The sequence below is a fragment of the Gigantopelta aegis genome, chromosome 6 (assembly GCF_016097555.1).
Source record: "Gigantopelta aegis isolate Gae_Host chromosome 6, Gae_host_genome, whole genome shotgun sequence".
In the NCBI taxonomy this organism is placed as follows: domain Eukaryota; kingdom Metazoa; phylum Mollusca; class Gastropoda; order Neomphalida; family Peltospiridae; genus Gigantopelta; species Gigantopelta aegis.
In genome coordinates, this window is record NC_054704.1 from 35,168,123 (window position 1) to 35,183,757 (window position 15,635).

Consider the following 15,635-nt stretch of genomic DNA (forward strand, 5'->3'; position numbering starts at 1 on the left):
TATATGACGCATCCATGACATTAATATACCTACCGATATTATTTTATTCAAGTAAGTTAAATAACAACGCGAATTTTTTGTTTTTTATATATATACACTGGCTCCCCAAAAGTGTTATTGCAATAGTAATGTAAGCGTAATGCAAAACGGCAGCCGGTCTTAATGTGGGTAGCAGACGTTTCGTCCCCGAACCAGTTCGCCACAAATCAGTTCGACCCCACTTCATGCATATGATGAAATAGTGCATATGTGGCAGTGTACCTACATAAGAATAACATTGGTCCCAACTTTGTCACTTTATTGCTAATCTGTAGGTGGGAGTCTTAAACTGTAATAGAATATTTGCTAATAAAGTGGGGGATTTTGTGTGCACTTGTTGAAGCATTTTGATGTGTGTAGGTGGGATGGTGGTGGTGGTGGTTCTTTTTATGAATAAGTTCCAATTTACATATAAATAATGGTATACTCATTTGTATTGTCATTTTGCAGATATATGTCAAACATGACATTTTTCAAACTGTTTAAAATTACTTTTATGAAAATTACGTTTTCGCGCACTTTAAATAATTGTTTTTAAAAGGGTGTTCGCTCGCATAAAAATGAAAATATCAGAAAATTCCGGGAAAATATTTCTATTACGTTGGTCACCCTGTAGAGGCTATTTCATGGGGTGGGGGTTCAAAGACGATTTTTATGTCAACTCGTGATGTGTAAAAAAAGAAAAATCATTGTTGACATAAAAATCTTATTATATACATGTACATCTTTCATAATTTTTGGCAATATCTTTCGCTTTTTCGCTTTTTGTTGATATCTTTCGCTTATCCTATCGAAAACAGGTAACACCATGATATATTTGTTTCGTTGGTACTTTCATAGCAAATTTACTTCACCATGAACTTTTAAAAAGAAATATGAATAAAATTATCTTTATTTAATCATTAAATTAATAATTATTTAGTAAAATTGCTGTACTGTGCAAACATACCTGACAAAACGATTGTCCAAAAAACAACATGAACCGAACTCAATTAAACTTTAACTTACACTCAACGACATGATACTGTGTCACTATTATTTGGCTTCGTACTCAATCAGCTTTTGGATATTTTACCGTAATTGCACTTCATATCAATTTTATTATAAGTACAATTGTTTAAATTTCTTCTTCTTTCTTTTTTTTTCAAATACGATCAGATGTATTGGTAATCATCAAACTAAAAACCGACGAAGCGACACTGACCTCAATAATTGAAACGTAATAATTTACAAGGGAGATAACTGAATCATGAATTTGTTCAAAGAAACTTAAATATGATGTCTGTATTTTCATTGTAGACCTATCTAAAATACAGTGAACATATATTACTTCTCACTTTTATTGTTTCTGTAGATCTACATATTTTATAGCTATATATATTATAAAACACCCCACTTCAAATTTGACGTCCCTGCTCTAAACCATCAAGGCCAGCTACGTCAGTCACTTTGTCACCCTATACGAAATACAGTTTATTCGATTTATAACTTATTCATCTGTTCATCGTTTAGAGTAATATAATCACAACCAGGTGTAATATGTTATTATTTTAAATCATAGTTAGTTTGGTCAGAGTGGCAGATCGGTAACTTAGCAAACATTGACACGTTAGCTTCCAACATAAATAAAGATGAGTTTGATTACGGTAACAGGTTGACACTGAATACCACCTATTTTGGTTTTCATATTTACTTTCGTTTAAGTAGTTCTATCACTTTAACACATGTTGCAATTTTTGTTTTTAAATAAAAGGGCCAGCTTTTACTCTATTTTTTCGAGTACTCTTTTGCTAGACGAACGAAACAGTGAGGTGAGTTGCTCATTTATGGTTCTCCATCGCTTGATATAATTGCTTTCATTACCATAATTATTTCAGTCGACGTGGGAGTAGGGTGGATAAGGTACTGGCAAATTATTTTAGAGAGAGAGTGTGAGTGAGTGAGTGAGTGAGTGAGTGAGATAGTGAGAGATTGAGTGAGTGAGTAAGTGAGTGAGAGAGTGAGCGAGTTAGAGAGTATGTCGTTGTATAATTAATGACGCATGGTTTTGTCCCCGTAAAATGCCGTCTCATGAAAAAGGTGTTTTTCCGATACGTTGTACGGCGACTTCTAATAACAGGGGAGAGACGTAGCCCAGTGGCAAAGCGCTCGCTTGATGCGCGGTCCGTTTGGGATCGATCCCCGTCAGTGGGCCCATTGGGCTATTTCTCGCTCTAGCCAGTGCACCACGACTGGTGCATCAAAGGCCGTGGAATGTGCTATCCTGTCTATGGGATGGTGCATATAAAAGATGCCTTGCTGCTAATCGAAAAGAGTAGCCCATGAAGTGGCGACAGCGAGATTCCTCCCACAATAGCTGTATGGTCCTAAACCATATGTCCGACGCCATATAACCGTAAATAAAATGTATTGAGTGCGTCATTATATTTGGTAATTCTGAATCGTAGTCATCATGGGAAACTCGCTACACTTTTCGATTAGTAATCAGGGATCTTTTATAAGCACTTTCCCATAGACAGGAAAGCGCACACCATGGCCTTTGACCAGTTGTGGTGCACTTTTTGGGACGAGAAAAAACCATTCAGTTGAATGTATCCACCGAGGTGGTTCGATCCTGCGATGCCAGCACCACCGGCAAGCTCTCAATCGACTGAGCTAAATCCCGCCCCCATATCAGAAAAGGTAACTTTGTTAAAGTTTGTTTTGTTTAACGAAAATACTAGAGCAAATTGATTTATTAATCATCGGCTGTTGGATATCAAATATTTTCTTTTAATTTTTGACTCGAGGTTTTAGGACGAAACCCGCTACATGTTTCTATTAGCAGCAAGATATCTTGTATATGTATTTTCCCTCAGAGAGGACAGCACATACCAATGTCTTTGAACTACCAGTCGTGGAGTACTGGTAGGCTACTGGTCGGCCTCGGTGGCGTTGTGGTTAGGCCATCGGTCTACAGGCTGGTAGGTAATGGGTTCGGATCCCAGTCGAGGCATGGGAGTTTTAATCCAGATACCGACTCCAAACCCTGAGTGAGTGCTCCGCAAGGCTCAATGGGTAGGTGTAAACCACTTGCACCGACCAGTAACCGGCCATATAACCGTAAATAAAATGTGTTGAGTGCGTCGTTAAATATAACATTTCTTTCTTTGGTAGGCTACTGAAGCTTCAAAGAAGATGTTAATTTATGTTATTCAATTGTTACATTAGAAACGATATATTCATTCTGTATGATAATCGGTCATAAAGGTAAACAAATTATAAAATACACGGTTGTAATACAATTATCAAAATAAATGCTAAATTTTAAAACACGATAAATATGTAGATGTGTATAACTGGAACAAATCTGGAAACGGTGAAAGGCTCAAATTCGTGGCAATGCGTTTTTTTAAATAGACATTCGTTGCTTTCAGTGCTGACATGTACTGTACTGTGAATTCCCGTAAACAAAATGTTATGTATACGAGAAATCACAGTATAATATAAAAGATACTCTCCGAGTGTCTTGTGATGTCATAATTTATCAGCACGAGTTGATAAAAGTATGAAATCCGAGGTTTGCCGAGGATTTTTATATTTTTATCAACGAGTGCTGATAAGTTATGATATCACAAGACACGAGGGGGTATTCTTTTTATTATTCATTATCATTTTTTTCATTTGCGACAGTTGTAAACAATGTCAGTAATGTGGGTTGAATGTTGTATTTGGCAGCGGTAGACTCGTTAACTAGCAGAACGGCAGTGGCGTGACGACAATATTGATAGGTTTATCGCAGAAACAAACACAGTGACGTAACAAAATATTGTCTTGTGATTAACATTTGACCAATCAAAATTATAAGAAGCGATATCTCCTGCGGAGAATATCGCAGAAGATATCGCAAATTATAGTACCAGCTATATCTCCTACAAAAGCCTTTAATGGATGATAGGATAATCTAACACTAAAGGGTGTATACTACCAAATCAAATCCCATAGACGACAATAGTAACATATGCTACTAAAACTCCTACCTGCAACGTATCAACCGACATAAACGCCACGGATATAAATACTACCACCCCTTACACTTAAAGTGAATCAGAAATAAATGGGGGTCAAGCTGCTCGTTTCTGAGATAACGGGTAGCGTCTATGACTACCCTAGTTTCGCACAAAATTCGAGTACTTTTTTTTACAGGTACCCCATACATGTTTCAAGCACAAGGCTACTTGACACATTGGTACTAGATGAAATAAAATTTCACATTTATTTTACCCAGATGAAACTATTATTTTTTACAACCAACACACTCACATTTATAACCAATCACAGGACTTGTGGTGTTCACTTCTCTATCAAAAGTTCGGTGCACCTCGAACTTTGACCCAGCCGGAAGTTATTTGGTATAGTACTACCTATAAAAACCCCGACTGTTTACAAAAATGCACGTTGCCACGAATTCATATTACTTTTCAGTTTGTTTCATTGGTACAGGATTGGTTATACTGTGCATGTCTATTTTGTTATTGTTTTGAAACTTCATTATTAAACGATAAACCTTTTATTTTATGGCTTTCTATCATACATAATTAAACTACTGTCTTCAATAATACTCTGTTGTAACAAAGATTAATATCTCATGTGATGGTTTAGACATTTACCTGCAACAGTTTAAATGCCTAAACAAGTCCAAACTTCCATTTGGGCATCATTTCCGACACCAACGTGCGATGTATCGGGAAACCACTTTTTCTGCAGGATAACGATGTGTCATTAATATAACACTGGTCCTTCTTTACTTTAATTTGTGGGTTACTTTTAATAATTATTGTTACGTTTTTGGTCACCACACATTTATATATTAGTCATAAGACGTTACGGGTCACATGACCACTGCATCTCAATATAGCTCATTCTCTCTGCCAGGGGTACAGAAACCATGTACATGCAGTAGTATTTGCCCGTGTATCATTTTTATGTGATCTGAGTTCAAATAAAGTTGTGTTGTGGTGTTGTATAAACCACTTGAAGACGATGGGTGACGAATTGGCTAACTTGAAGACGATGGGTGACGAATTGGCTAACTTGCGGGTGCCTCGCTATTTGTCTCATGGATACGGCACCATCAGTCCAAAATGACGCCATATAACCGTAAATAAAATGTGTTAAGTGCGTCGTTAAATAAAACATTTCCTTCCAGTCCAGAATGCTCAGTTTACGTTTTGGTGGCATGGTTGTCCAAAACCAGATTACAAAGAATTTTATACCCTTACAACCCTAATCAGACATGAAAAGTGTTAACATTAAGAATGGTATTTTACGTGCACCATGTGTGTGTGTTTTGTTACCGGCAATTCGAGTACCAGGCTTGTCTCTGTTTGGACGTCTATAGGTAATACTAAACGGGGGGGGAGGAGGGGGGGGGTTCCAGACAGGTGCTCTGCTTGGCAAATTAAATACAAAAACAAAAATAAATAAATAACAATTTTTGTTGTTGATTTTTTAATTCATTTGCTACCCGTTTTGTTACCGGCAACCAAACACGTCCGAGTACAAGGCTGGTGTACATGCAATCTGTAATGTTTTAACCACGTCTATAGGTAATACTAAACGAAATAACTTCCGGATGGGTCAAAGTTCGAGGAGCACCGAGCTTTTGATAGAGCAGTTAATAACACAAGTCTTGTGATTGGTTATAAATGTGAGTGTCTTGGTTGAAAAAAAGTTTCATCTGGGCCAAAAAAAAATGTATGCAATTTTATTTCATCTACTACCAAGTATGTATGGGGTACCTGTGAAAATAAAGGTACTAAAATTTTGTGCGGAACTAGAGGTGTTAAAGGCGCTACGCGTCATTTCTGAAATGAGCAGCTTAGCCCCCAATTTTTTTTAATTCACTTTCAGGGTGAGGGGTGGAAGTATTTATATCGGCGGTGTATATGTCAATTGACATGCTGCAGGTAGGAGTTTTAGCTACATATGTTACAATTGTCGTTTATGGGGTTTTATTTTTTGGTATACACCCTATAACCTACTTTTTGTTACCTGTCACCGTCCCAAAATGTATGTCTGTATCTTTGTTTGTTTGTTTGTTTGTTTTTGTTGTTTTTTGAAAAGGTCTGATACATTTTGTAACTGTCCCGTAATGTGTTGGGCCGAACATATTGTAGTCAGCAATTCGTGTTACGGTTCTGCGGGTTTACCTGCACTTTGTGATTATATATGCCTATAACCACTTTAATTATAAGAACAGGTTGCAGATCACCTGACGATTAACTATGAAGTTGTCCGTTTTGTTTTGTGTCTTGGTATTCGTGGTCGGAGAGTTCGTGGCATTGGCGACAACAGAAGTAAGGCATGATATCTTTGATTCATAAATAATGATATACCCATTGATTTGTGTATTGGTTTATACAACAGCTGTTATAAGCAATACAGTGAACTAAATAATGCAGATTGTCCAATGTAATGTATGTTAGAATACTATTATGCAAACTGTGCCCCTTTATATTGCTTTTATGTCTTTGTGTCTACTTTGTAAATGACAGAGATCGGATAGACAAAACCGTATTCAGTGATCAAAATCGTATCCCTGCACAAGACAGTCGAAAGGGTGTTTTAGGCAACGGTGTGATTGGTTCCATGATCCACTATCAAGTGCTCAACCCTAAGAGGTCCGCCACTCCACTAGAAGATCCGTAACAGGATGTGTCATCCTTCCTGCACCACCTGTAGGAGGCCTGCCACTCCCAAGACTATCTTAGAAAACTTGCACAGGATAGAGCCCAATGGCATATATATAGCTGTGATGGCATCCACTCATAAATCACTGTAAAAACAGTAATGATATCAGGTGTTCGCAAAATATTAACATATCCTGTCCCACCGGTGGCAACATGCAATTGACAGATCTTGAACCAGTACTCTGTTTTTGTTCCTTGATGGCTGGTTTCCGAAAACGACATACTAGAACTAGACTAGTTGATACAATAGCTAGATTTCTATCGAAACAAATGAATACTAATTACGTCGAAAGTAGACAAGCGTTTCTAATGCAAAACTTTCGGCTTAAGTGCAACACATTTTAGCACTGTAAACATATTTATCATGCAACCATGCTTCCTATTGACCTGTTAATTCGAAATGTTATCGTGTCACTAGGAAATGAGTTGTGCGCATGACGAATGTTTGCTCAATTTTCAGGTAGATCGTTTTCTCATTTTTAAAACATTCATTTACAGCAATAATTGTTGAACTGCATAAATAAATATAACATTTACATTTCCTGTAACATCAAATTACCTCTTATTTTTCAATATTCCATTATTCGCTCCCATTTGGGAACTAGCCAGCGTTTTTAATTAAACAAAAAAGCAAGTAGCTTCCTGCAAAGAATGTTTACATTGGGAACATCGTCTGACGTCAGTCACTAGCAGCCAGTGATGTTCATAGAGCTTCAGGTCACACATAAACTTGAGTTTATTTTCACAGAAAAAGATACAAAAATTGTAATGTGACACAACATACTTTGAAATATAATCAAAGTATTTTATTTAAAATTTGGAAACACATGACTTTTAGGCTGGCTATGTCATTCCCAAGATGCTTTTGGGCACCTGCTATTGTCCGACTTCCGGAACTAGTTTCTACACGATCAAATTAATGGTTTCTATACCGCGTTTGACTGAAACATATTACAAAAAAATATAACTTAAAAGGGGTTGCATGATAAAAAAAAAAAAAAACCCACATCATCAGGTTGGATAACGGTGTAACAGGCTCGCTGAAGCTCGCTTGTTACACTGTTATCTAAACCTCGCCAAATAACCACGATATAAAAACGTAGTAACCTGATATTCTATACATGTATATAAGAGTATATATATTTTTTTCGTGTCGATAGGAGCAATTTAGGCTTTGAGAAAGAAGGGGGAGCGTTTGGTTTGGACATGGTTGGGGTATAAAAAGACTATGAATCAAAAGAACACAGTGTCCATATTCTTCACAGTTGCTTTAATTTATTTTAAACAGCTGACTATGCTTCCGACATGGACAGTGTTTCTGTAGTTTAGCTTGTTTTTAGTGGAATTTTGTGATAACGAATAATGCTGGGACGAGGATTCCGGTGGCGGTGGCCCTGAATCGACGGAGCATGCTAACAATCCCAGACGAGGTAAAGAATGACAAACGGTGCATTAAACGAACCATCAACCAACACGACTTTGAGCAAGTAAGTAAACCATAGTTAAGCCAACATGCAACAATGAGTTCATTTTAATAAATAGTTTATTTAAGAACTGAAATTGATTCTTCTTGACATTCATGAAGTGATTTATGGAATCGCGTTACACTTTTATAACAACAACAATAATTTATTTGCGAGAAACCGTATTTTACAATTAAAAACCATTTGTTTTGAAAAAATTTGACAGGTTTAAAAATATTTTTTATGAACGTTACTAAGCGAAGCCATTCATCTTTAAGTTAGCCAAGCAGTTCTGTGTGGTATACATTCATACATTTAAAATTAAATTATCAGCAGATGCAAATATATTACATATATTTCCATATCAAGAATGTTTTTTAGTATGGCATGTATTAAAATTGTCTTTAAAGGAAATTCCGGTTTTGCAAATTCTGTAATTGAATTTGTTTACCCTGTGATACAATTTTGTATGAACGTTAAATATAAATATGTCTAGTTCTAATCAATCTATTACTGAGAATTAACCTGGTATTAATAGAGAATACCGTTTGTCTTACGAGTTCTTTAAAAACGTATCCAACGAGTGATAGCAAGTTGGATACGTTTTTTAAACGAGTTGTAAAATAAACGGTATCTAACGGACACTAATGTAGTATATTATTTCTTACATTATCTTCAGAAAAGAGTTTTAAAATAAATTCAAAACGCCTTTTCCAACTAAAACCTATGTACGGCCCTAGCTCTTAAAATAACTTGTGCGTCACAGACAAGTCAATTTCTGGTTAACTTGTACGTCATATCTAGTAATCGATTTCTATCGTGCTTTTCCATTGGATGGTACGGTATTGGTGACATTGTCATCACCTAGGTGAAGCCAGTCGTATGTCGCTAAAATGTTATCGCACGTATATGTGTTTACAAGTATGTGTTATTAAAAATAACGAATAATGTTCTCAACAATAGGCGTGTAAGAATATTGGTTAATACTACCATAAAAAGGTGTAACTATAGTTTCGAAGTATAATATAATGAACTTTAAAACTTCACAAAACAACTGTAAGTGTAATGATTGCAAGAATGAAAATTAATATTTAAGAAAAACAGTTTTTATATATTTACTCTTCAAAAAAGTAGGGGAACTCTAATAAGAATTTACAATTGCCAAAATTGTAAGATATATTAGCTGTGGGGAATGGTTATATGATAATAGTGAATTAATTGGGCAAACATTACAACCGGTAGTTCAGTATTACAGTAGGTTTTATGACCACCAAAGATCTTGAAGGACGATTGGGGTTAAAAGTGAAATTTGAAAGTTGATGTTTTTTAATCGGTAAATCGCAAATTCAAACAATAAAAATTACTAAAAACAAAACAATAATAACTGTATGATCAACAGAATGAAAAAGATTGACAGAAATAATGTTCGACAGTGATTAATCGACCTTCCTGGAAATTGACAAAATCGAGAATGACACCCCACGCACGTGTACGGGGAAACTGCGTGATGTACGTCCAAACTATGGAATGTTTTTCGGTGTGTTGATAAATAGACCTGAACGTTCTTTATTTGGATGTCTGTAGTCTAATAGTTGATATTAACATTAATATTTCAGGTTCCCCTACTTTTTTGAAGAGTATATATATATATATATATATATATATATATATATATATATATATATTAAATTTCGTATCACTCGTTCATTATCAATATGTTTTATTATTTCGAAGATGATAAATATTAAAAATTATAGTACATGTCTTTAGTATGGTGATATGTCTAAATATTTTATGCTGCATTTCGAATTAAAGCGTGTCACTGTCATATTATGAATAAAAGAATCAAAAATACACAAGTATTTTTTTATATTCTTCACAAAACATTTTTCAAATCACCAACATGTATATACCTTTCTGTTATTTGTATTCTCAAATTATTTTTAAAGATAGATTTTATAAAATAAACTTTTGCTATATCTATTTTTTCAAAAAAAATTCTCCCTACCTCAGCGTCTGGTTGCAATGAAAGATCCAGCCAAAGGTCGTGCTGGGTTAAGCCCCTTGGGAAGCGAGAGACGTACGAAAACATAAAACAACTTATTGATAGTGGCGTGAGTATTGCGTCTTGTGTATGTACATCTATTGACATCTGTATATTGTCAGACAACCTCAGGGGACCCATGGTCGAAGGCCGTTTTGTGTGCTGTCCTGTCTCTGGGAAAGTGCATATAGAAGATCCCTTGTTACTAATGGGAAAATGTAGCGGGTTTCCGCTAAAACTATGTGTCAAAAATTACCAAACGTTTGACATCTAATAGCCGATGATATAATATATCAATGTGCTCTAGTGGTGTCTTTAAAGAAATTCTTTAATTTTTAACTGTATAATCCAATCAGTGTTTCGGGTATGGTGTGTCAAACGCCAAATGGCATATACAATTCTATCTATGGTAAATTGCGTATAAAAGATTAAAAGAAGGATTGAAAAAGGAAATGTTTTATTTGACGATGCACTCAACACATTTTATTTACAGTTATATGGCGTCAGACATATGGTTAAGGACCACACAGATATATAGAGAGAGGAAATCCGCAATCGCCACTTCATTGGCTACTCTTTTCGATTAACAGCAAGGGATCTTTTATATGCGCCACTCCACAGACATGATAGTACATACCACGGCCTTTGTTACACAAGTCGTGGAGCACTGGCTGGAACGAGAAACAGCCCAATGGGGTCACCGACGGGGGTCGATCCTAAACCGACCGCGCATCAAGCGAGCGCTTTACCACTGGGCTACGTCCCACCCCCGTATAAAAGATTACTGCTGCTAATAGAAAGAAATGGCCAATATTTTGAGTGTAGTTTCTCGTACAGCTGATATTCATAGTCTTTAATATTAATTAATATACTCGCCAATATAAAATAATCGTAAAAGATTTATATGTCGAACAATAATGTCTTGTGAACATTTTAGGCTAATTTTGACTGTGTATTTACCGAATTACTCTTTATCGTGAAAACAAAAATATATAATAAAATATTTGCGTTTATTTATGATATTAAGGATATCTTATTTCACATATTCAATTTTATGAGTACATTTCCAGACCCTCAAGTTGAGAATGTATGGAAATTAGCCTGGTTTAGCTTAATTCTAATAAATTGTAATTAAAGAGGCATTTAGCCCCATTTAAGTATTAACAAAATGATCTGTTACGCATGTGTCTTCATGAACATGGTATCTAGTTTGGAATCTAGTTTGGAATTAGTTTTCAATTCTAGAATGAGATCATTCAGAAGAATGAGCATTGGACGGTTCCCAATAGATCTCTGCCGAAAGACCAGGTTGAGAGAGAAATCGGTAACATGCTAGCCGATTTCTGCTCCGATGCTGACGTTTATATGCTGAAACGAGGTACATTCATTTTGTTTTAGAACCTTTATGCAAATTAACTCCCTCACCAGTCCACTGGTATTCATAGTGTTTAACTCTCTCTCTCTCTCTCTCTCTCTCTCTCTCTCTCTCTCTCTCTCTCTCTCTCTCTCTCTCTCTCTCTCTCTCTCTCTCTCTCTCTCTCCAAAATATTATAACATACAGATGAGTATTAGTATTTTCGTTCTTTACTCCCTTTTCTCCCATCTTTACATCTTTCTTCTATTGTTTTCATTCACTTATTCTTTTTCTCTTTTATTTTTCTCTTTAATTTGTCGATTTATTATTACAATCACGGATATATAAAACATGTTTATCTTCTCTAACATGCCCTAGCCCAGTTAAATACTGAAACATCATTTTCATTTAGTCTTGGACACTTTACCAACATACTACTTTAAAGTGACAGACCCTAGTTTTTAAACACTACAACATATTGTTTACTGTTAAAGCCGGGTTTTTTATATAATTTAAATTGGAAGCACTTACATTTTATTATTTAGAATATTTATTTTCGTAAACCTGAAGTGGTTCTGGTCATCGAGGTTTTTGTAATACCCCGAAATGCATTTTCATAATTCTAAAAACGCACGTTCGTCTGAGAAATAATGGTAATCGAAACAAGCTCTAGTTATTTTTAGACAGTATTTACCCCCTTAAACATCACATATTATTGCTTCTTTCTGTTATAACCCTATCCAAATGTGTTGCAGGTTTGTAGATTAACTAAACTTAGTGTCCATTTTCACGGACTGAAACTAGGGTCGGCGCCTTTAATGTGCGAGCATATAAACGGTAGCATACCTGTTGTTTATGACTTACAATTTCATTTTATACCTAGACAGAAGACCTTCCAAAATAATAAGTTCGTCAGCTACAGTCTGAAATACAATCGATATACATCAGTGTACATCGACATGTCATTAAGATTTTGCATACAGGCATGACACTTCGTATACATGATTTAGAATTCAGTTTAACATGCATTTTCAGTTCTAGATGCATGGGTCAATTCTTTTCTTACACAATAATTATGAGATTTGCCCCATCGTTGCTTTTCAACATTGATTTACTTTATAGTTCATTAACACTACATAAAAGCTGCAGACCCTAGTTTCCGTGGTTTGATGGGAAGGAGGGGTGTCGTTTGTGTGGGGTGTTTTGTTTTTGTTAAATTGTTGTTTGTTTGGGTTTTCTTTTCGTTTTCTTTTGTGTCTCTGTGTGTGTGTGTGTGTGTGTGTGTGTGTGTGTGTGTGTGTGTGTGGTGATATTGTTATTGTTGTTTTGTTTTTTGTTTTTAGTTTTTTATTTTGTTCTAGATTTATGTTTTGTTTTGTTTTTGTTGGGGTTTTGTTTTGCGAAAAATAAGTTTTTGGTGCTATTTTAAAGATCAGGACTACCAAAAAGTCGTTGGATTTGTCAAAAAAGATAATGTAAGCAACATGTTTAACTACTGTGTAAGTTAATTGTAACAGAGATAATATTACACTGCCTAAATGCTAGGGTGAACACAAGTAATTGTTGTTGTTTTTTTGTGTGTGTGTTTTTTGTTTGTTTATTTGGGTCCTTTTGTTTTTTGTTGCTTTTACTTTTTGGGGGGTGGGTGGAGGATTTTAGGGGTTTTGTTTTCGTGTGTATTTGTTTTCGGGGAGAGCGGGTGTTGGTGGTGCGGTTGATATTTGGTTTTTGTTTTGTTTTGTTTTTCTTTTTTTTCTTTCTTTTTTGGGGGGTGAGTGGGTGGGGAGGGGGTTCTTATTTTGTTTTGGTTTGGTTTGGTGGGTTTGTTGTGTATGTGGGGTTTTTTTTATTGTGTGTGTGTGTGTGTGTGTGTTGTTCTGGACTTTTTTCAGTGGCAGCTTTTCAACGAAATTTAATTCTCATATACACCTTTTCTGTGGACATATTCTTTGTCTATGTTTCCAGACTTGGCAGCCCGCTCACCTGCTTCTCAGTCGAGAGATTGTCAGTCATTCTGCTTCAACTGTTCCATTGAAGGCCACCAAGAGCCCGGAGCCAACGTAAGGGCTGTTCCAGAACTAGCACATGGGTGGGGTAGGGGAGGCACTGTAATTATTACCTTATGCTCGATGGGAGACGGTTATTATTTTATGCTTGATGCCCCCCTCCCCTCCCCCCCCCCCCCCCCCCCCCCCCATTACTCGTACCTGGTTTAAATAAATTATTATTTTGTGGATGGTGGATAGAACATTGTATCCCGCCCCGCTAATGTAATTACTACTGGAATAGTATTGAGTAACAAACAATTTATCTTTTCTGGAATGTCTGTAAATTGTTTACACTTTTTAAAATATTTAGTCTCTTTAGAGCAGTTTCTTGTTATCATTTAAATGTATACGCTTCGTCTGTGTTCAATCTTACGGGGGCAGAAATGTAAAATTACAATTGGCGAAAGGGGTCATTTAACTGGGCGCGTTTTTGTATAAAGTTTATCTATAGATGATATTAATGTATGGTTACTTTTGAAAACTGTACATGTAGTATGAGATATATGACAAATATAATTAATAATTCGTAAGGAACGTTCCAGACTTCTGTAAGACATTTTATTTTGATATATTTTAGAATCAACCACTATTTTGCCAAAAGACCTTTCGACTGCATTATGCAGAGATACGAGGGGTTTTTTCACAATTAGTCGACAAGAGGAGACTAGATTGCTTGATTGTTGTATAATTATGGTTCAGTTGTTGCTGTTTTGTTTTGTAGGGGTTTTGTTCTTTGTGGAGGGGGGTGGTCGTTTTCTTCTCTTTTTTAATCGCCATATTGATATTAATTAAGATTATTTTATGTAATTACGATTATTTTATTACTATTTTTCTTTCATCTTTTTATTTCAGACTCAGCAGTAGACCATATCGGTTATGAGCAATTTGTTGAGGAAAAAAAAGATAAAGTAAAACTATGCTTAATGATACCTTAAGAATTACCGTAATTCAACTCATGATGTCAAATAAAGAATTCTGAGTAGCAAAAACAATTTGTTTGCAGTTTTTACAATCAGTCTGAAAATGTGTGTAGGTGTGCGAGCGTGTACGTACGCCTGCATATGTTTTTTGTTTTTGTGCATTTGTGTGCAAGCCTGGCGTACATAATATGCGGGGTGTCTGTACATGTACTCATAAGCGTTCCAGGCAGGGGGAGGGGACAGGGGGGACAACTGCCTCCTAGTGCTTTAGCAAATCCTCAAATTCGGGCAAAACGACAGAAATATTTGGGCAAAATATGCCCTTTTACCATGTATTTCCATCATTCTACCCGCAAAATGCGTAGTGATTCGTTGTTAACCCTATATAGCTGTTGTTTTTATACAGATTCGAGCATTATCGTTTAATTCCGGCAAAAACCAGCCTGCCTCCCTACAAAAATGGAAGCCCGTACGCCCGTATGTGGATGTATGGGTGCTCGTGTTCAAGTACTCCATTCAACCAGCTACATAGTTGTTACATATAGCTTGTTATCGACATTAAAGTTTGGTATATAACTGAATTATGAATACGTAGCCATAAATTAAAGGAAGGGACAAAAGGATTTATTTAACGACGCTCTCAACACTTTTTAATTACGGTTATAAAGCATCACTTGTGGTTAAGTACAATACAGGTTATGAGAGCCATTACAGTTTTCGATTAGCAGCTAGAAATATTTTATACGTATCATCCCACAGATATAGTGGGGCAGATATGTGAAAAAGATGTTCATTTATGGCAGAAAGTGTGAAATGTCGTATATAGGGGTATTTTGGTCTACTAATTTCAAAAAGTGATGGATGCAATAAGTCGGACAGGCTGGTTAGCCGCCATCTTAAAATTAAAGATGGCCGCCATGACAAAATATAAATTGCTCATATTTTGGCTTCTGAACCACACAGGATATTGGAATTTGGTATATAGGGGTATTTTGATTTGCTAATTTAAAAACATTATGGATATAAGAAGTCTGAC

General features: G+C 35.8%; 1 protein-coding gene across 1 annotated transcript; it reads left to right on the forward strand.

Moving 5' to 3' along the window:
- The first annotated feature begins 5,061 nt into the window (after nt 1-5,061).
- On the forward strand, nt 5,062-14,663 carry LOC121374504. The gene is made up of 5 exons (XM_041501606.1): nt 5,062-5,118; nt 8,111-8,257; nt 11,523-11,655; nt 13,597-13,691; nt 14,532-14,663. Exons 1-5 carry the CDS (start codon nt 5,062-5,064, stop codon nt 14,541-14,543), a joined length of 444 nt encoding a protein of 147 aa, XP_041357540.1. The 3' UTR covers nt 14,544-14,663.
- Nucleotides 14,664-15,635: the final 972 nt, after the last annotated feature.

Coding starts and splice junctions, on each gene's coding strand:
- LOC121374504 (XM_041501606.1), top strand. CDS start 5,062: ATGGGTGACGAATTGGCTAACTTGAAGACGATGGGTGACGAATTGGCT. Junction 5,119..8,110: donor ACGAATTGGCTAACTTGCGG/GTGCCTCGCTAT, acceptor GCTTGTTTTTAG/TGGAATTTTGTGATAACGAA. Junction 8,258..11,522: donor ACCAACACGACTTTGAGCAA/GTAAGTAAACCA, acceptor TTTCAATTCTAG/AATGAGATCATTCAGAAGAA.